Source organism: Botryllus schlosseri, chromosome 2 (genome assembly GCF_051294905.1).
Source record: "Botryllus schlosseri isolate E-star chromosome 2, Bs_hap1, whole genome shotgun sequence".
NCBI classification, from domain to species: Eukaryota; Metazoa; Chordata; class Ascidiacea; order Stolidobranchia; family Styelidae; genus Botryllus; species Botryllus schlosseri.
Genome location: NC_137237.1, coordinates 35,977,863 through 35,992,407, shown reverse-complemented (window position 1 = coordinate 35,992,407; position 14,545 = coordinate 35,977,863). Strand labels below are relative to the sequence as shown.

The following is a 14,545-nucleotide window of genomic DNA, read 5'->3' as shown; positions in this document are numbered from 1 at the left end:
CTGATACCGGGGTTTGCAAACTGATAATGATAAGTTATTGTTTTTTTCTAGTAGTTTTAATTTTTCTTGCTAGCTAACTAACTGGGCTGAGATCCACTCATTTACAAATGTTTCGGTTGATACATATCCCGGAGAGTTTAAACGGATAGGACATAATTTATATGAGTGTCATTTTATGTGTACAATTATTATAGCAATATCAAAATTACTTCAAGTTATGTGTTTGGAAATACCGATGTAAGACTAGAGACATTATTGAGGCACGAAATCAAAGTTAACAATATGGGATAAGTCGTGTACGCCATATTTTCTCCGTAAACATTGATGTGATGTTTTAAAACCCGCTTTCATCCAGACGGTTGCATTACTTTTGAGCATCAGACATAATGAAAAACGGCAGTCGAGCATGAAACGCATTAGCCTAAATACATAGCAACACATCATAAATTTTCTTTTTGTTAGAGCATAGGCTATATCATTTCTTGAAACTCAAGACAATTAAGATTTGCACTTTCAACGAAAACTAACAATCATGGACAGCAGTAACGCATCGTAAGATCCAACTTTCGAGGCGTGCGATGTTAGGTACCGCCATTTATAATATTGCATGCTCGCTTGAGCGATAGCAACTGCATTTTTACAACTGTACAAATTTCGCATCGGGCTAGACCAGTGGTTCCCAACCTTTATGTCTTCATTCCCCACTTCAGATTTATTCCGAGCCTTCATTCCCCACCGGGACCGTAACAGCACTTTGTCAGTCCCGGGGCCCCCAGAACCCCCTCTGAGCCTGTGCGCTTTTTCTCTGCAACTTATCAGCTACATTGGGTCTACTGTTTATTTCGTCGCCTTATATCTACTAAACGCGCAAAGCGCGAAAATTTTTTATAATCCGTGTTTGAATCGGCCAATATGATCAGGAATCGCATATATTTTGCTATCAATTTTTATCCCTCTCTGCTCACGTAATCAGATTTACCGGTAGAGCTGAGTGAGGTGTGTCGGAAAAGGTATGACCCCTAAATAAGAATTGAACATCTTCGGGCGGACCCGTTGGTTTATTGACTTCGTTACATTATGCTATTTCGTGACCTCCTATATCTGCTACGTCAAAAGATATGGAAATCGTCAAAACTAAAAGTCACACACGATTTCAACTTGGTATTGCTCTACTGGCAAATAATTTTCCCTGCGGGATGGCATTTGTCCTCAAGGGTTCAGATCGCCAGGACAGGAACATTCGGCGCCAGCCATATAGCCAATTAAATTAAACATATATGTATATTGTATATATGTCGAAGTTTTGGGTCACCAAAAGGGCATTCCTTCTCGGCCAAGGTCTTCTCGCCGCTGATCGTTCTGGTACACTTCTCGGAGTTGCATGTTACATGGCCTATAACTCCATATGCCTCGTTGCATCGCCGAAGTCTATATTTCCATAAATTCTACGTATTTTCGTGGGGCAAGGGAACCCAATAATCAGATATTCGGCAATATTGAATCGCGCAGCAAGCGCGAATTTTTTTTGACAAAGTGGCATAAAGTTTTTAAAATATACTTTAATTTATGTTAATTCACGAAATAATTTTTGGCCCCTTCGAGCTCGCCCCCCCACCCCCCATTGGGGGGTTTGGGTGCGGCAGTTACGGTCCTGTTCCCCCCTACCCAGCACTTTTGTCATCACAGAGCAGCTATCTGCTGGTTTGACTACACAAGACACACAACCACACCAGTACGCAAGACAATCGCCTATAATTGCCACATATTACGTCTTGTGAACCGATAACAGTAACGCTCAAAATTTCGCGAAAGCGATATTTCACGACAAACTAGTCGTGCTGGATGTGTTTGTGACGCCAGCATTGGCCATCCAGAGTTAAAAATGAGGTTTTGTGAGCAACACGCAATATCATTTTCGATACATACATTCAATAGCAGGTAACTGGTAACGGTAATTGCGCATGTGTCTCCGTGAATATGTAGGTAGACTGTCCTGTATATAATTTTGAACAAATGCGTCTATTCCCACCAGAAACCATTGAATTCCCCACCAGTGGGGAATTCCCCACCGTTTGGGAACCACTGAGCTAGACGGATTAGATCTGTCCGATGTATACCCCAAATAAACTTGAAGTTGTTTTCACTATTTTGAAATATTTGACATACATTTGATTTGAAAATTTTGAAATGGAGGATTCTGAGCCCCTAAAAGCCCAAGGCTGTGACACTTTGTTTTCACTATTTTGAAATATTTGGCATACATTTGATTTGAAAATTTTGAAATGGAGGATTCTGAGCCCCTAAAAGCCCAAGGCTGTGACACTTTGTAACCTAATTGCCTCAGTTACCAGAAGAATAATGATTCTGGTCGTGATGACAATCATCCGTGTGAAAGGTGTCCTATAAAAGCCTAAAAGTGGGCCGTGCTACAATTCGGCAGCAACGGAATAAAAATGAAGAAAATTGGACTGGTGTAAATGACCATAGCTAAGGTTACCATGATCCTCTTCAAAGAGGATTTGTCCTATTTTCTCAATGAATTGGAAATGCCCGGGAACGCCTAAATGTCCTCCTTGAGTGTAGGCCCTCATTTTTTTGGAACAGTTTCAAAATGCCAGAAAAACTCGACCCCTACGCACTCAACGTCAGAGGTCCGAACAAAAGCGGAAGTCGAATCAAAGTGTTAGGGTAAATCGGAAGATGACCGCCGAAGTGCTGAACTTTGTTTTAGTCAACACAGTACTATCGGCCGAAAAGTTTTCAAAATAACCACTTTTTTTTCACGGTCCCGGCACTTTCAGAATTTCGGGAAAGTATCCTCTTTTGTATATCTCAAAATATGGTAACCGTACCATAGTGGTCGAAAAGAACAACGCATGCCACAGCAACAAAAAAACAGATGTGCATGTGCCGTTGTCGCAATGTTGCTCTAAATTCCTTGTTTTATTTCGGGCGCAAAATAAATCATCATTTTTTGCGATGAATTTAGCAATTCGTTATCACGATCGCTGTGATGTTGACTTCAACATGTGAGCGCTTGCTCACACGCGGCATGGTTGTGATGGGTTCGACCGATTTCCGCTTACGAACCATTTGGCGAGAGGCCATCGTGGCCTTACGAACCCGTCTTGTTAGACTCGCTCTACCGAGAGATCTCAGCAAGTTGCACAACGAATAACGGGTGACTTTGTTCGAACAGGTAAGATAAAGAAAGCATACTTCAAGCTAAATAAAATACCAGCTAAAAGGATTACATATTTCAACGAACTAGTATCTGACTATACATTTTCCGTCATAACAATGCCGAGGAAGTATAGAATCAAGATGAACCTTACTCTGTACGATCCTTTCACACCGTACGATCCTTTCACATTTCCCCCTAAATATAATGATATTCAACGAAGTGGGGAATTCCACCCGGTCGCTACCGACTGTATCAAGCCCACACTAACCATCAAGTAATGCAACCTCGCAAGATAATCGGGTTTATTGGCGATTAAGAAATGATACACTTGCCACGAGTATAGTTCCGAAAGAAACGCAACGCGACACCAAATCGAACCCCACGCAAAATGCACGCAGACAACTCCGTCAGACGGTAAAGTACTCGATAACCGATCTGCCGGAGTCGCCTGCGAAACATCGCATCCAGCCTGCTCCAACGTGAAGCTTTAAAAGCAGACTATCATAAATTCGCGAGGTACGTTCGATGCCCGGCACGTTTGATGCGGTGACAGGTTTCTCAATTTGGTTACGGAGAAGGGTCGAATTACGCCTCCTGCTCGAGGAGTTTTTCAATCTTATCCGTGATCTCTTTGCTCTGAAGACAAGACGGAAGCGTTAGACAATCACTCGGGCTCAAGCTACACCAGTCGAAACTGAAGTCTTTTAGCTTGCGGGACAATAGAATTTCTAAAACATCGCTGACCAGTGATCTCTTGTCCATCAAATTCAACTCGAAACGCAATGACGGCGGAAGGACTCGTCTACAAATCGAATATTTCATGCTTACAATTCTACGATAAATACCCGACAGCCGCTGTGATATTACAAGCGTGGTTCGTCAATTGAAGTTTGTGGTTCGCCAATTGAAGTTTATATAAGCCGATGTCGTTGAACATAGTACTAATTTGATTTTTATTGTTCTGATTGGTTCAAAAGAACAGCGTTCCCACCGCCCGAAGTCTCTAATTTGTTGCATTGCGACAAACAGCGCAGGCAGATTCACTGGATTCTGGAAATATGAATTGAAGGCCAACTCCATCACTTGGACAATAGACAATACGAGACGAGCGATATCTTGAGCAATTTAATATTGGCCGAAGGTTTCTGTATTGCCATAGCATGGTTACTATCAGCTGCTAACCTGCAACACCCGACACTGCACGTTACAATGTCACGTTATGTGATGCAGGAAATCCATATCACGGTAAGGCGAGTCCGATACATTTGCACTAACCAAATCATTCTTTCGTGGAAAGACAGTTTGACGTTCGTAAAACGACTCGATTGAAATGAAGAGCAAATAATACGATGTAAAAAAGCCCTCACCATTGGGCCGACGGTAGGCGCATATCGGGACGCAACTTCTCCTTTACGGTCGATCAAAAATTTGGAGAAGTTCCACTTGATAGAACTGAAACGCGCGAAATATACCGATAACATTGATACCGATACGTAATCATACGTAATTATAGGCGTGGAAGGTCGACTTCAAACAATTTGACGGTAAGTACATACTGAAATGCAGTCAACTTGGTCCCTAAATGTTCCTGTTGCGCTAGTTGACACGGAATAACCTAGGCGGGAGGCGACAACAATGTTCCTGTTGCGCTAGTTGACACGGAATAACCTAGGCGAGAGGCGACAACCAGAGATGGGCGGATTCCAGATTTTGGGAATCCGTATCCGTCCTGATCCGACAGTCAAATAGGATTTCGGAGTCCGACAATTGAGCAACAAAATTAGGATCCGAAAAAATCCTGCTATTGCTTTAGTGCTATTTCACATTAAATATAGCCTGCAAAACAGATATGAACATTATAATCAACAAATTAGTATCAAGTAATGCCTTACAAGAGTTTATTTATATCACATTTCGAATCAATAATGTTAGGTAACGGTATATATCTTGAATCTAAATGCGAGTAGTAGGAACTAGGCAGGGGAAATGAGCTTAAAAGACTGTGAGAACAGAGACAGCAATATTAGTTGCTTTACGGAGAGGGTAAACATAGTAACCCAGGCATGCCATGATGTCAACAACAAAATCAGATATTGTGCATTGTGACTTGGCCAAGACAACTAGGCCTATAGTACTACTGAAGAATGGAACTCAATTTTCACAGAACAGACATGTATCAAATAAAATGGATGAATCAATCAAAATGATCACTTGATAGAGCAGCAATGAATAGGAAATAAATATAATATTACATAATCAGCATGATGATGTGCACAATCAATCAGAGAGTACCGGTGGTACTTAAGTTCTAGTGTGTTTCCGAAATCATAAACATGACCAATTGACCATGCCAGCATATATTCATACATTACCACACCACACAATCATTCCAAATGACATCAGAACACCGACACCTCGCTTTTCTGTCATCCTGACAACTGATATCAAGTACTCTAATGGCTGATGAACAGGAAGGATAAGAACCAATATCTGAGGAACAACTGAATTCGAAAACAAACACTTCTGCAGCTCGCTTGCTGGAGCCTGCCTTCGCCCTCATCTCATCCAGCAGTAATCTCATCATTGCAGATGCAGAAACTTTACTTATGTTGCTTGCGCATTTCAACGACGTGACCGGTATCAGCGGTTTCAACGTTGTCATTTATTGTCGGAACCAGCTTGGGCTTGATCCATAGCAATGAATGCACTACGGAAATAATATCGAAGCAGCTTTTTTCATTGAATGCAAGATATCTTGAACCTTTATCACCCAATATTTGTTACGAATATCAAATCCTGTTTAAATCCGGCTCATATGGCAGTTTCAGAATCCGGCTCCGATCCGGCCACAGTAAAATTCATCAAAATCCTGCTCCGGCTCCGGCTCCTGAACCGGACTGTGGCCATCTCTGGCGACAACCCGTTAACTAGCCCAATCGCTTCAGTAATTCAACAACCAGGAACCACTCACCAATCGCACAGTGATGATCATATCATCAATTTTTGTAATGGATATAGTAAAGCGAATAAATATGTAAAAGTGCTGACGTTATGTCATTAGCTATGTTGTTCAGTGCGAGCTTGCAGGGAATCGCGGTGTTTTCGAAAAGGAGGAATTTCAAATCAGAATGGCAAACTACTGTAGTGACAGCCGTGCGCCACGCGAACGCTGCAATTATTGCAAAACTACGATACCGATGGATAATCCAAAGAATTTGTAGTCACACAATTTGTAACATTTCAACGTCGTAACCATATAGTATCTTACAAAACAACGGTTCATGGAGGTGTGCAGAAACGTCGATTCTGCGACTTACAACGAGTAATATCGAGTAAGGGACGTAACAGAATTTCAACTTACTTCGTCAGCGTCCCTTTACCGTTTTTCTGACTCTTCATCCATTTGAACAACGGTAAAGCATTGTCGCCGTTGACTTTAATTTTGGAGAAGAGGTCGTACTTGGCGTTGTAGGTATTCTGCGCGAATTCCTTTATAATTTCATTAGTTTCTGGCTCCTGAAAAAAGACACTTTATAAAGAGGTACTACTATTTGGAAGGCCATCGGGTGGCATTCGTATCTACTCTTGATGAAAAATGATCACATTCCATTACAAGACACGCCTTGGTCCTCTGAATAACGTCAGAATCGCAAGTAAAAGTAGGCATCACAAAATCGGTGTGACAAGATACATTCATTGCATCCCTTGTTGACAAACCAACTACTACCATTACTGGCATTAAGTTTAAAGAATCACTATGGTCTGTCCGTCCGGGTCAGTGGGCTACGTATCATAGTTTCAGACAGGAGCAAATGATAGCAGATTGCTTCGGCTTATAAAACCTTACATTATATCATCAATGTCATAAAACAATGAACAAACTACAGCATGAGTAGTGAGGGTATCTACTTTTATTGCAGGCCAATCAAATTTCGCCACGTCGCCTTAATTGCCACGCCTACATTGTCACATCATCCGCCCATTACCGCACCTATAGCACACCTATTGCCACATCATCTATTGCCACATCATCTGCTACGTCATCTGTGGCACATCATCAAGCGCCTCAGCTATATAACGCCCATTGGCACATAATCATGATTATGTGTATTAAGCTGTTTTTTGAGAATAAGAATTCTCGCTACACTAATCGTTGAACTAAATTTCATAACGTCATCACAGAGGAATCAGTCAGCTATCTTGCTCTAGGTTCTAGGTTCGAACCCTGTAGTCACCGCATTTCATACGACCCTTTTCATGTCTCCTAACTTTTACTCGGTCTCATTGAAATAGCATTGTATAGTGTACGATTTTATTTCGAAAAAAGAGCATATCAATGATATCGCTGATCGCTATTGCGCCGATTCGCGTGCTGAAATCCTCCGGATCGGTTGATGTTTCGAGGTACACTGCTTTGCTGCCATCCGACGTTGCGATCCGAGTTCTTGCGTTCGATCTGACCGTTCTGTTTGATGTAGCGATCACTGGCTTGTAGTATATACGATACGAGCGGAAGGTCGGGATTAGGAACAACTACGCTGGGCGAATAGATGACGAATTCGTCAGCCGGATTCAGAGGTTGATAATGCTCGATTCCGTCGCGAGTATACGTAACGACCAGACCTCCTTCATGCTTCAGAGTGGCTCGATATTTCTGAATGGTCCCGTTTGTGGAATGTACAAAGAGTTGATCCGAGGTCAATTCTGCTCCATTCGAAGCTTCGATACGTAATTTTGTGATGTCATTAAAAAGATACAAGTCTTTTCTATAGGGCCCTTGGGGCAGAATAGTATCTCCACGGATTGCTAGACTCATTCTTTGAAAAGAAATATCAAACATAAGTACAACAGTCATCACGCAATTCCACCTCGCCATCAAATTTAGTCGAGCCTCTTCTTATATTAGGTGTCGCATAACAGACATTACGAATATATTGCAACCCCTTACGCTTTATGAGAAAAGGACACGTAGGATAAAACTTTGCATGCTCGAGCCAGGGGTCATCGCACGGCAACCAATTTTGAAACAGCCCGCCACACGAGAAACACTTTAAATGATCCTTATAGCCCAAATAGAACAATCCGCAGTCTGCGAGCTCGGTTCCAGAGGTATTGATATTATCCGGCCACCGCATAAATGTGCTTAGTCTACGAGCATAGCGTACCATGTTATAGAAAACGGGATCATTCAACGGGGAGACAGTTACATCTCTATGCTTCGCATAGCATTCATAAATCTTTTCTCCTCTGTTATTTATCATAGCTTGGTACTGTTCAATGGGACCCGTCCGAGTTTCATCTTCGCTTATATCTATGCTACTTGTGGTACCGATGCAAGCGCAGTTTAATGCAGCATAATTCGTAGGATCCACACTACGGCTAGGTAGCGAATCGCTTTGATTAATGTTCGACATTGCTATCCAAATTGATATACTCTCATGATCAGTATGCTTTATATAGATATTGAGCTATGCACCATCGAAAATGTGCTTGGTACCGATCGAATGATAGGCCCCGAGGTCGTATCATGGAAATTAGAACGTCGACTGCTCACAGAAAAAGACACGTACCTCATATCCGTTCCTGGTACGTATTGTCATTAATTAGAATGCTAGTAAGAATGCCACGAATACAATCACGCGCTCTCCGCGTGCAAAGCGCATGTAGTTCACTATATAAGAGAGGCTCGAATACGAACTAAACTATACTGCAAAAAGGATGTCGACAATGGAGAAAGCAAGCGACGTAGTTAGCGAATCAACAACTATGATTCCTGATAATCAAGCAGATACATTACCGATTGGTGATTTCGATTCCGATGTCGATGCAGAATTGATCGAAGTTACGATTGCAGCTGAAAAGAGTAAAGAGGCGGGAGTTAGTGATGATGACGTAACAATTATTGATGAGGCAGTGGCGCAATCTGATGAGGCTCCCTTAGCTGACGTGATGACTCCAATCAATATCGGTATACCACGACCGGTGATGGGACCAAGTGAACCTAAATCTAAGCGCAGACTCGACTTCGATAAGAGCATACTACCAGTTGGTGCTGAATTTACGCCTCCACAGAGTACTGATAACTCGACAGCTGTGACGAGTGCTCAAAGCCCACCTCACTCACCGATCATCACCCCATGGAGAGTTTGTTCGTCCCCTTTTCGCAATAAGCGACGTCGTATCGCTAATAACGTATTGGACGAGGAAAAGTTTGATGGTCTGATTTATAATTTGGATTACCCTCTACTTACGATTGATGATGGTGTACTATTTTTCCGTTCTCTGGAGCAGAATATCGAGGAGGTGTTGTTCGTTGATCGAAAACGGAGCCCTAATTTTCTCCGTGCTGTGTTCATTATCACTCTAATGGAGGGTCATATGCATAAGAAATATTTTGCGCCTCACTTCTTTATAGAAGGCAAAAATCAGACCGGAAAAGAAGTGTTGATCGATTTGTTGTTCTCTGACGATATCGCCAACTTCCTAGATCCTTTCCATCCGAATCTAGAGGCGTTCAAATTTCACAATACCGAGAAATCTATTTCAGTGATGCGCAATTGCGGGTCTCTATTTTTCGATAACAAGATGTTGCAGGAAGCCATTATGTACATTCATCGCAGTCCTTTGCAGTCTGCTTACGGACGAGTAAAGCCGTCATCGTTTTGGCTCGTATCCGAAATTCAGAATGGTAGTGATGTTATGTTACGCAATTTGGGAGGGATGTTTCAATCCAGCACAGTGATTATTCGCTTCGGTAATCAGTGTTATCCTTGCTACTTGCCTGAGATGAATAAGCATGCTCGCCGTAAAATTATACATGATATATTTGGTCGTACATTCATACCGTCAGATTCCGAATTTGAGAGCGATTCCTCTTATGTTGAAAACGATGTGCATGCACGTGAATTTTACGCCAAATTCGATGAGCTCAAACGACAGTACAATGACTGGTATATTTGATTTGTTTTCTCAGATTAATATGGAACCTTATAATTGTGGTAAAGATCTAAATATGTTGTTACAACAATACGGTGCGGGAGACACAAGACGTACGCGAGATGCTACGACCGCTACCTTTGAAGGTTTCGTTGACGATGATATCAAGAGAGTTGCCACTTGGCGAAAAATGGTCTCACTGGAAGGATATGGGGAATGGCAAAAAGATTTTCTCGTTATAGCAAAAAATGTGCTTAAAGACATCGATAAATTTACCCCCAACGCCGATGAACTGCGTACCTTAGAAAATATCAAATTCCTGTTCCTTTATGAAGCTTTCAAGTGTAAATTGCGTTTGAAATATGGAATAAATTTGTGAATGTCTATTTTTACAGAATATACTTAAAACTATATGGCTCGTCGAAGACGCTACGAAGAAGATGCTAGCTTCATCATCGATGATTCGCTCGGTTTTAATAACGACGCAACAGAGCTTATGCAATCGCACTCCAACTCGATTATCGATTCCGAGTGGCTTAACAGCAGGAGGGTTGCGAGAGGGGCGAGAGAGGCGATCAATGTACGCCTGATCGGGAGAGGTATAAATGATATTCATGCGCGCATGTCATCGATATACCCGAGAAGATTGCGACAATTCAAAGCTAACTATGCTTATGGTTTCCTGCTTTATAATCGAGAGACGGAAAGACGTAGCTATTTTCATCCGCAATCAACCCATGCTGTTTTGGATCTACCGACACCTATACTTTCACGTGAGGACTTTGATCGTTTCATCAACGAAATCGATTTATCAGCTGCTTACGAGCAAGCCAGACAAGCCAGACCAGACACCAAGTTTTATTGCGTTGCAATATTACATATTCAATTTTTCTTGTACGAAATGCCGCGAGTTTTACTGGGCTGCCCTAGTGCATCGATATCTAAGGAACTATCAAACTGTCGGTATATTAGAACGTTTGTTCGACATCAGGACGGAACACAACTGAACGATTCGCTATGCCTCTTCCGTTGCTTATCCCAATTCATCAAGAAAAAACGAGATGAGAAGCACGTCGCACTATTGGCCTCTCAATTTCGTGAACGTTACCGTATCCCTATAGATGATGGTGTACCGCTCGATGAACTGAATAAAGTTGAGGAATGTTTTCACGTAAAGATACTTGTTTATGAAAAACGCGATCATCAACCATTTTTATTGCGACAGTCTGAAGCGGATGGCCCAGTGGTTCATATACACATGGAACGTTCTCATTCATGCTTGATCACAAATATTGAACTCTATTCCCAGACATTCTTTTGTGAATCATGCAAGTTTTTCTTTAAAACCAAGCCAAATCTGACAAAGCATCTAAAACGTGAATGCAAAACGTCCCAGACTCGGAATTATGCCAGCGGCGTATATCGTCCTAAACCCACCGTATTCGAGCAATTGGAATCCGAAGGCATTTTCGTTGAGAACCAAAAGAGATTCTTCCCGTACCGTATGTGTTTTGACTTTGAATCCATGCTCGTGAAGGATGAGCTCAGAGCTAATTCTGCAAAAGTAGAATACGTTAATCGGCATGTTCCCGTCTCTGTGTCCTTATCGAATAACGTAACGAATGAAACAAAAACTTTCATATCCGAGGGTTGCCCGCAGACGTTAATCGATGAAATGATTGGGGAAATTTATCGCGTACAAGAACTCGCCTCAACCGAAATGCGAGAATCTTTCGCTAGCGAAATAATCGAACTTGAGAATTTGATTGAAGAACGGAAATTGATCGATCCCACTAATAGGAGATCCTATTTGGATAATATCTCGCTTCGACTCCATACGTGGCTTGATCAGATACCCATAATCGGTTTCAATTCCTCGCGCTATGATCTGAATTTATGCAAGAAATATCTAATCAAATCCTTGCACAAGGAAAGCGGATTCTTCGTTTTGAAAAGGAACAGCGCCTATTTGACAATCGCAACGCACAGATTAAAATTTCTGGATATTTCGCTATTCCCGAGTCCGGGTTATAGTTTGGATGCGTACATGAAGCTATACGGGGATGGGGTAAACGCAAAATTTTATTTCCCTTACGAATATCTCGATAGCATCGAGCGTCTTGATGAAACGTCGCTACCGACCCATGAATCGTTTTACAACGCGTTCCGCAATTCGAATATAACGGAAGAGCAATACGCAGAATGCGTCGCTGTATGGGAACGCGAGGGTATGACCACATTCCGTGATTTTCTCCGATATTACAACGAAGGTGACGTCATTGGCTTCCTGACCGCGCTGAATAACAATTTCGAATTTTACAAAACGCTTGGCATCGATATGTTCAAGGGTAACGTGAGCCTTCCGAATATAGCGAGTAGACTAATGTTTCGTGATTGCTGCGATATCACTCTTCTGAATAAGGCCAATGCTGACCTTCACGAAACGATTCTGAACAACTTGGTAGGAGGTTTATCACAGATTACGTCACGGTACGCTATGGCGGGTGAAACGAAAATACGCAGTCTTCGCTACGGTGACAGTGCTAAAACCGTCAAGAAAGTAGTAGGATACGACGCCAATGCCCTCTATTTGGGGTGCATAAATCAAAATATGCCAACGGGTTACCCTATAAGGTGGATTTATGATGAGGAAAAGCAAAAATTCCATAAACAGCGCGTTTGGCCTACTCATGCGGAGCGCGAATGGTTGGAATACGAAAGTCACGTTCGTGACATCAAAATTCAACACGCGTGGAACGGTAGTCAAGTGAGAATCGGAAATAAACGCCTATTTGTCGACGGGAACGCCGGTAAACTCATCTTTCAGTACGATGGGTGCTATTACCACGCTTGTAGGAGCTGCTTCCCTGATAAAGAGAACACCGAAAGGCGTGAACTCACCAAACAAAACACGGAATATTTGGAAAAATTGGGATATACCGTTATCCGTATGAAGGAGTGCGTTTGGACGAATATGAAACGAGACCCTGAAATTGCGCAATTTGCCTCAAAGTTCGAGCGTAAAGTCACGAAAGCTTATTATCTCACTGAGGCGCAGTTGCTCAAGCGCACGCTCGACGGGTCATTTTTCGGTGCAATCGAGTGTGACATTCATTGTCCCGACCATTTAAAATCGAAATTCGAAGAGTTACCTCTTTTTTTCAAACATATGGAAGTAAACGAGTGCGATATCGGTGAACATATGCGTGAATACGCCAAGGAAAACAATATTAAGTTTCCAAAAAAATTTCTGGGCTCTAGTTATTTCACGAAAAAACAGTTGTTTAATACGGATTTGCTTCAGTGGTACTTGAAAAGCGGCATGATCGTGACTCGCGTATTCCAAGCTGTCGAATATGAACCAAAACAAGTTTTCACACCCTTCGTTGAGCGGGTATCCTCTGAGCGTCGCAAAGGCGATGTCCTCCCAAAAGATCCGGCCCGTGAAATGGAAGCGTTGACCTGGAAGACGATTGGAAATAGTGCTTTTGGTCGTACTATTCAAAACCCTAATAAATATAGGGAACACGAATACGTTAAATTGGAAGAATTACCATCGCGCGTTGAAAAAAAATTTTTTGTCGATGCTGTTGAAATTGATAAGAGCGATGAAGGCTTGCTCGAAGTAGCTACGCGTCCCCTTAACATTTGTCACGAAAACCCAGTCATTGTGGGCTTCTTTATATTCTGTTGTGCCAAGCTGAGAATGCTCGAGTTCCTATATGACTGTCTGCATGTGTATTTGGACGATAGCGATTGGGCTTTCCTCGAAACAGATACTGATTCGGCGTACATAAGCTTAAGCTCCGATACGATCTATTCTCTCATCAAGCCTTCCATGAAAAAACAATTTTTTGAAAATCACGACAAATGGTTCGTGGCTCGCGCATGTGGAGAGCATAAATGCGATTTTGAACGAGTTCCCGTTGGTTTTAAAACTGATAAAGCTTGCTGCATTGAGGTTCGCAATTACTCGAAACGTATACCGGGCTTATTCAAAGAAGAATGGATCGGAGATGGGTTTATAGGCCTCAATTCCAAGACCTATTATTGCAAAGGCGACAGCGATAAGTACAGCTCGAAAGGGCTTCAAAAAACGGCCAACAAAACTTTCAAAGATTTCAAAGGCATTCTTCAAAATAGATCGATCACGGGTGGCGTCAATAGCGGTTTTCGTTGCTATGGGGGCGATATGTTTACGTATAAGCAATATCGAAGTGCATTGAGTTATGGTTATTATAAAAGGATTGTGCTTAATGATGGAATTCATACATTGCCTTTATCTCTGTAATAAATGGATCGAATACGTACATTGCATGCTCCGTTTCGGATGATCGTAGCTGGTCCGAGCAGTAGCGGGAAGAGTTATTTTACTTATGAGTTGGTGAAGAACGCAGAGAAGATGATTAGACCGGCTCCTGAAAA

At 42.1% G+C, this 14,545-nt stretch overlaps 3 protein-coding genes across 6 annotated transcripts in view; all 3 read right to left on the bottom strand.

The window, feature by feature from the left end:
• The window catches only part of LOC145458451 (exocyst complex component 4-like), a 364,798-nt gene that overhangs the window by 338,139 nt on the left and 12,114 nt on the right, over nucleotides 1–14,545 (bottom strand). The window lies entirely within an intron of this gene.
• Nucleotides 3,473–14,545, bottom strand: part of LOC145458718 (phospholipid hydroperoxide glutathione peroxidase-like) — a 40,216-nt gene continuing 29,143 nt past the window's right edge. Inside the window, exons 4-6 of one of the 3 annotated variants that reach the window (XM_080337193.1) lie at nucleotides 6,546–6,700; nucleotides 4,552–4,636; nucleotides 3,636–3,820 (exon numbers count right to left, since the gene is read on the bottom strand). In XM_080337193.1, coding sequence (XP_080193319.1) covers nucleotides 3,770–3,820; nucleotides 4,552–4,636; nucleotides 6,546–6,700 — 291 coding nt within the window. In that variant the 3' untranslated portion in view covers nucleotides 3,636–3,769. Of the gene's footprint in view, nucleotides 3,821–4,459; nucleotides 4,637–6,545; nucleotides 6,701–14,545 lie in introns of all 3 variants that reach the window. The other 2 variants (XM_080337186.1, XM_080337179.1) reach the window with 2 other exon arrangements.
• On the bottom strand, nucleotides 6,959–14,534 carry LOC145458690 (uncharacterized). Of its 2 annotated transcripts, none has more exons than XM_080337141.1 (5): nucleotides 14,432–14,534; nucleotides 13,501–13,582; nucleotides 11,558–11,676; nucleotides 8,982–9,038; nucleotides 6,959–7,903 (listed from the first exon to the last, which is right to left on the bottom strand). In XM_080337141.1, the coding sequence occupies exons 1-5, from the start codon at nucleotides 14,436–14,438 to the stop codon at nucleotides 7,518–7,520; spliced, it is 651 nt and encodes a 216-aa protein (XP_080193267.1). In that variant the 5' UTR covers nucleotides 14,439–14,534; the 3' UTR covers nucleotides 6,959–7,517. The 2 variants fall into 2 exon arrangements, with proteins under 2 accessions (XP_080193267.1, XP_080193277.1); XM_080337151.1 differs by having other exon boundaries at nucleotides 7,768–8,001.

Excerpts from the sequence above, each read along its gene's own strand:
- LOC145458690 (XM_080337141.1), bottom strand. Across the intron at positions 11,677-13,500 it reads GGATACCCGCTCAACGAAGG|AATTAGCTCTGAGCTCATCC; the intron begins GTGTGAAAACTT and ends CTACTTTTGCAG. Across the intron at positions 7,904-8,981 it reads GGAATCGAAATCACCAATCG|CTTCGAATGGAGCAGAATTG; the intron begins GTAATGTATCTG and ends TACGTATCGAAG.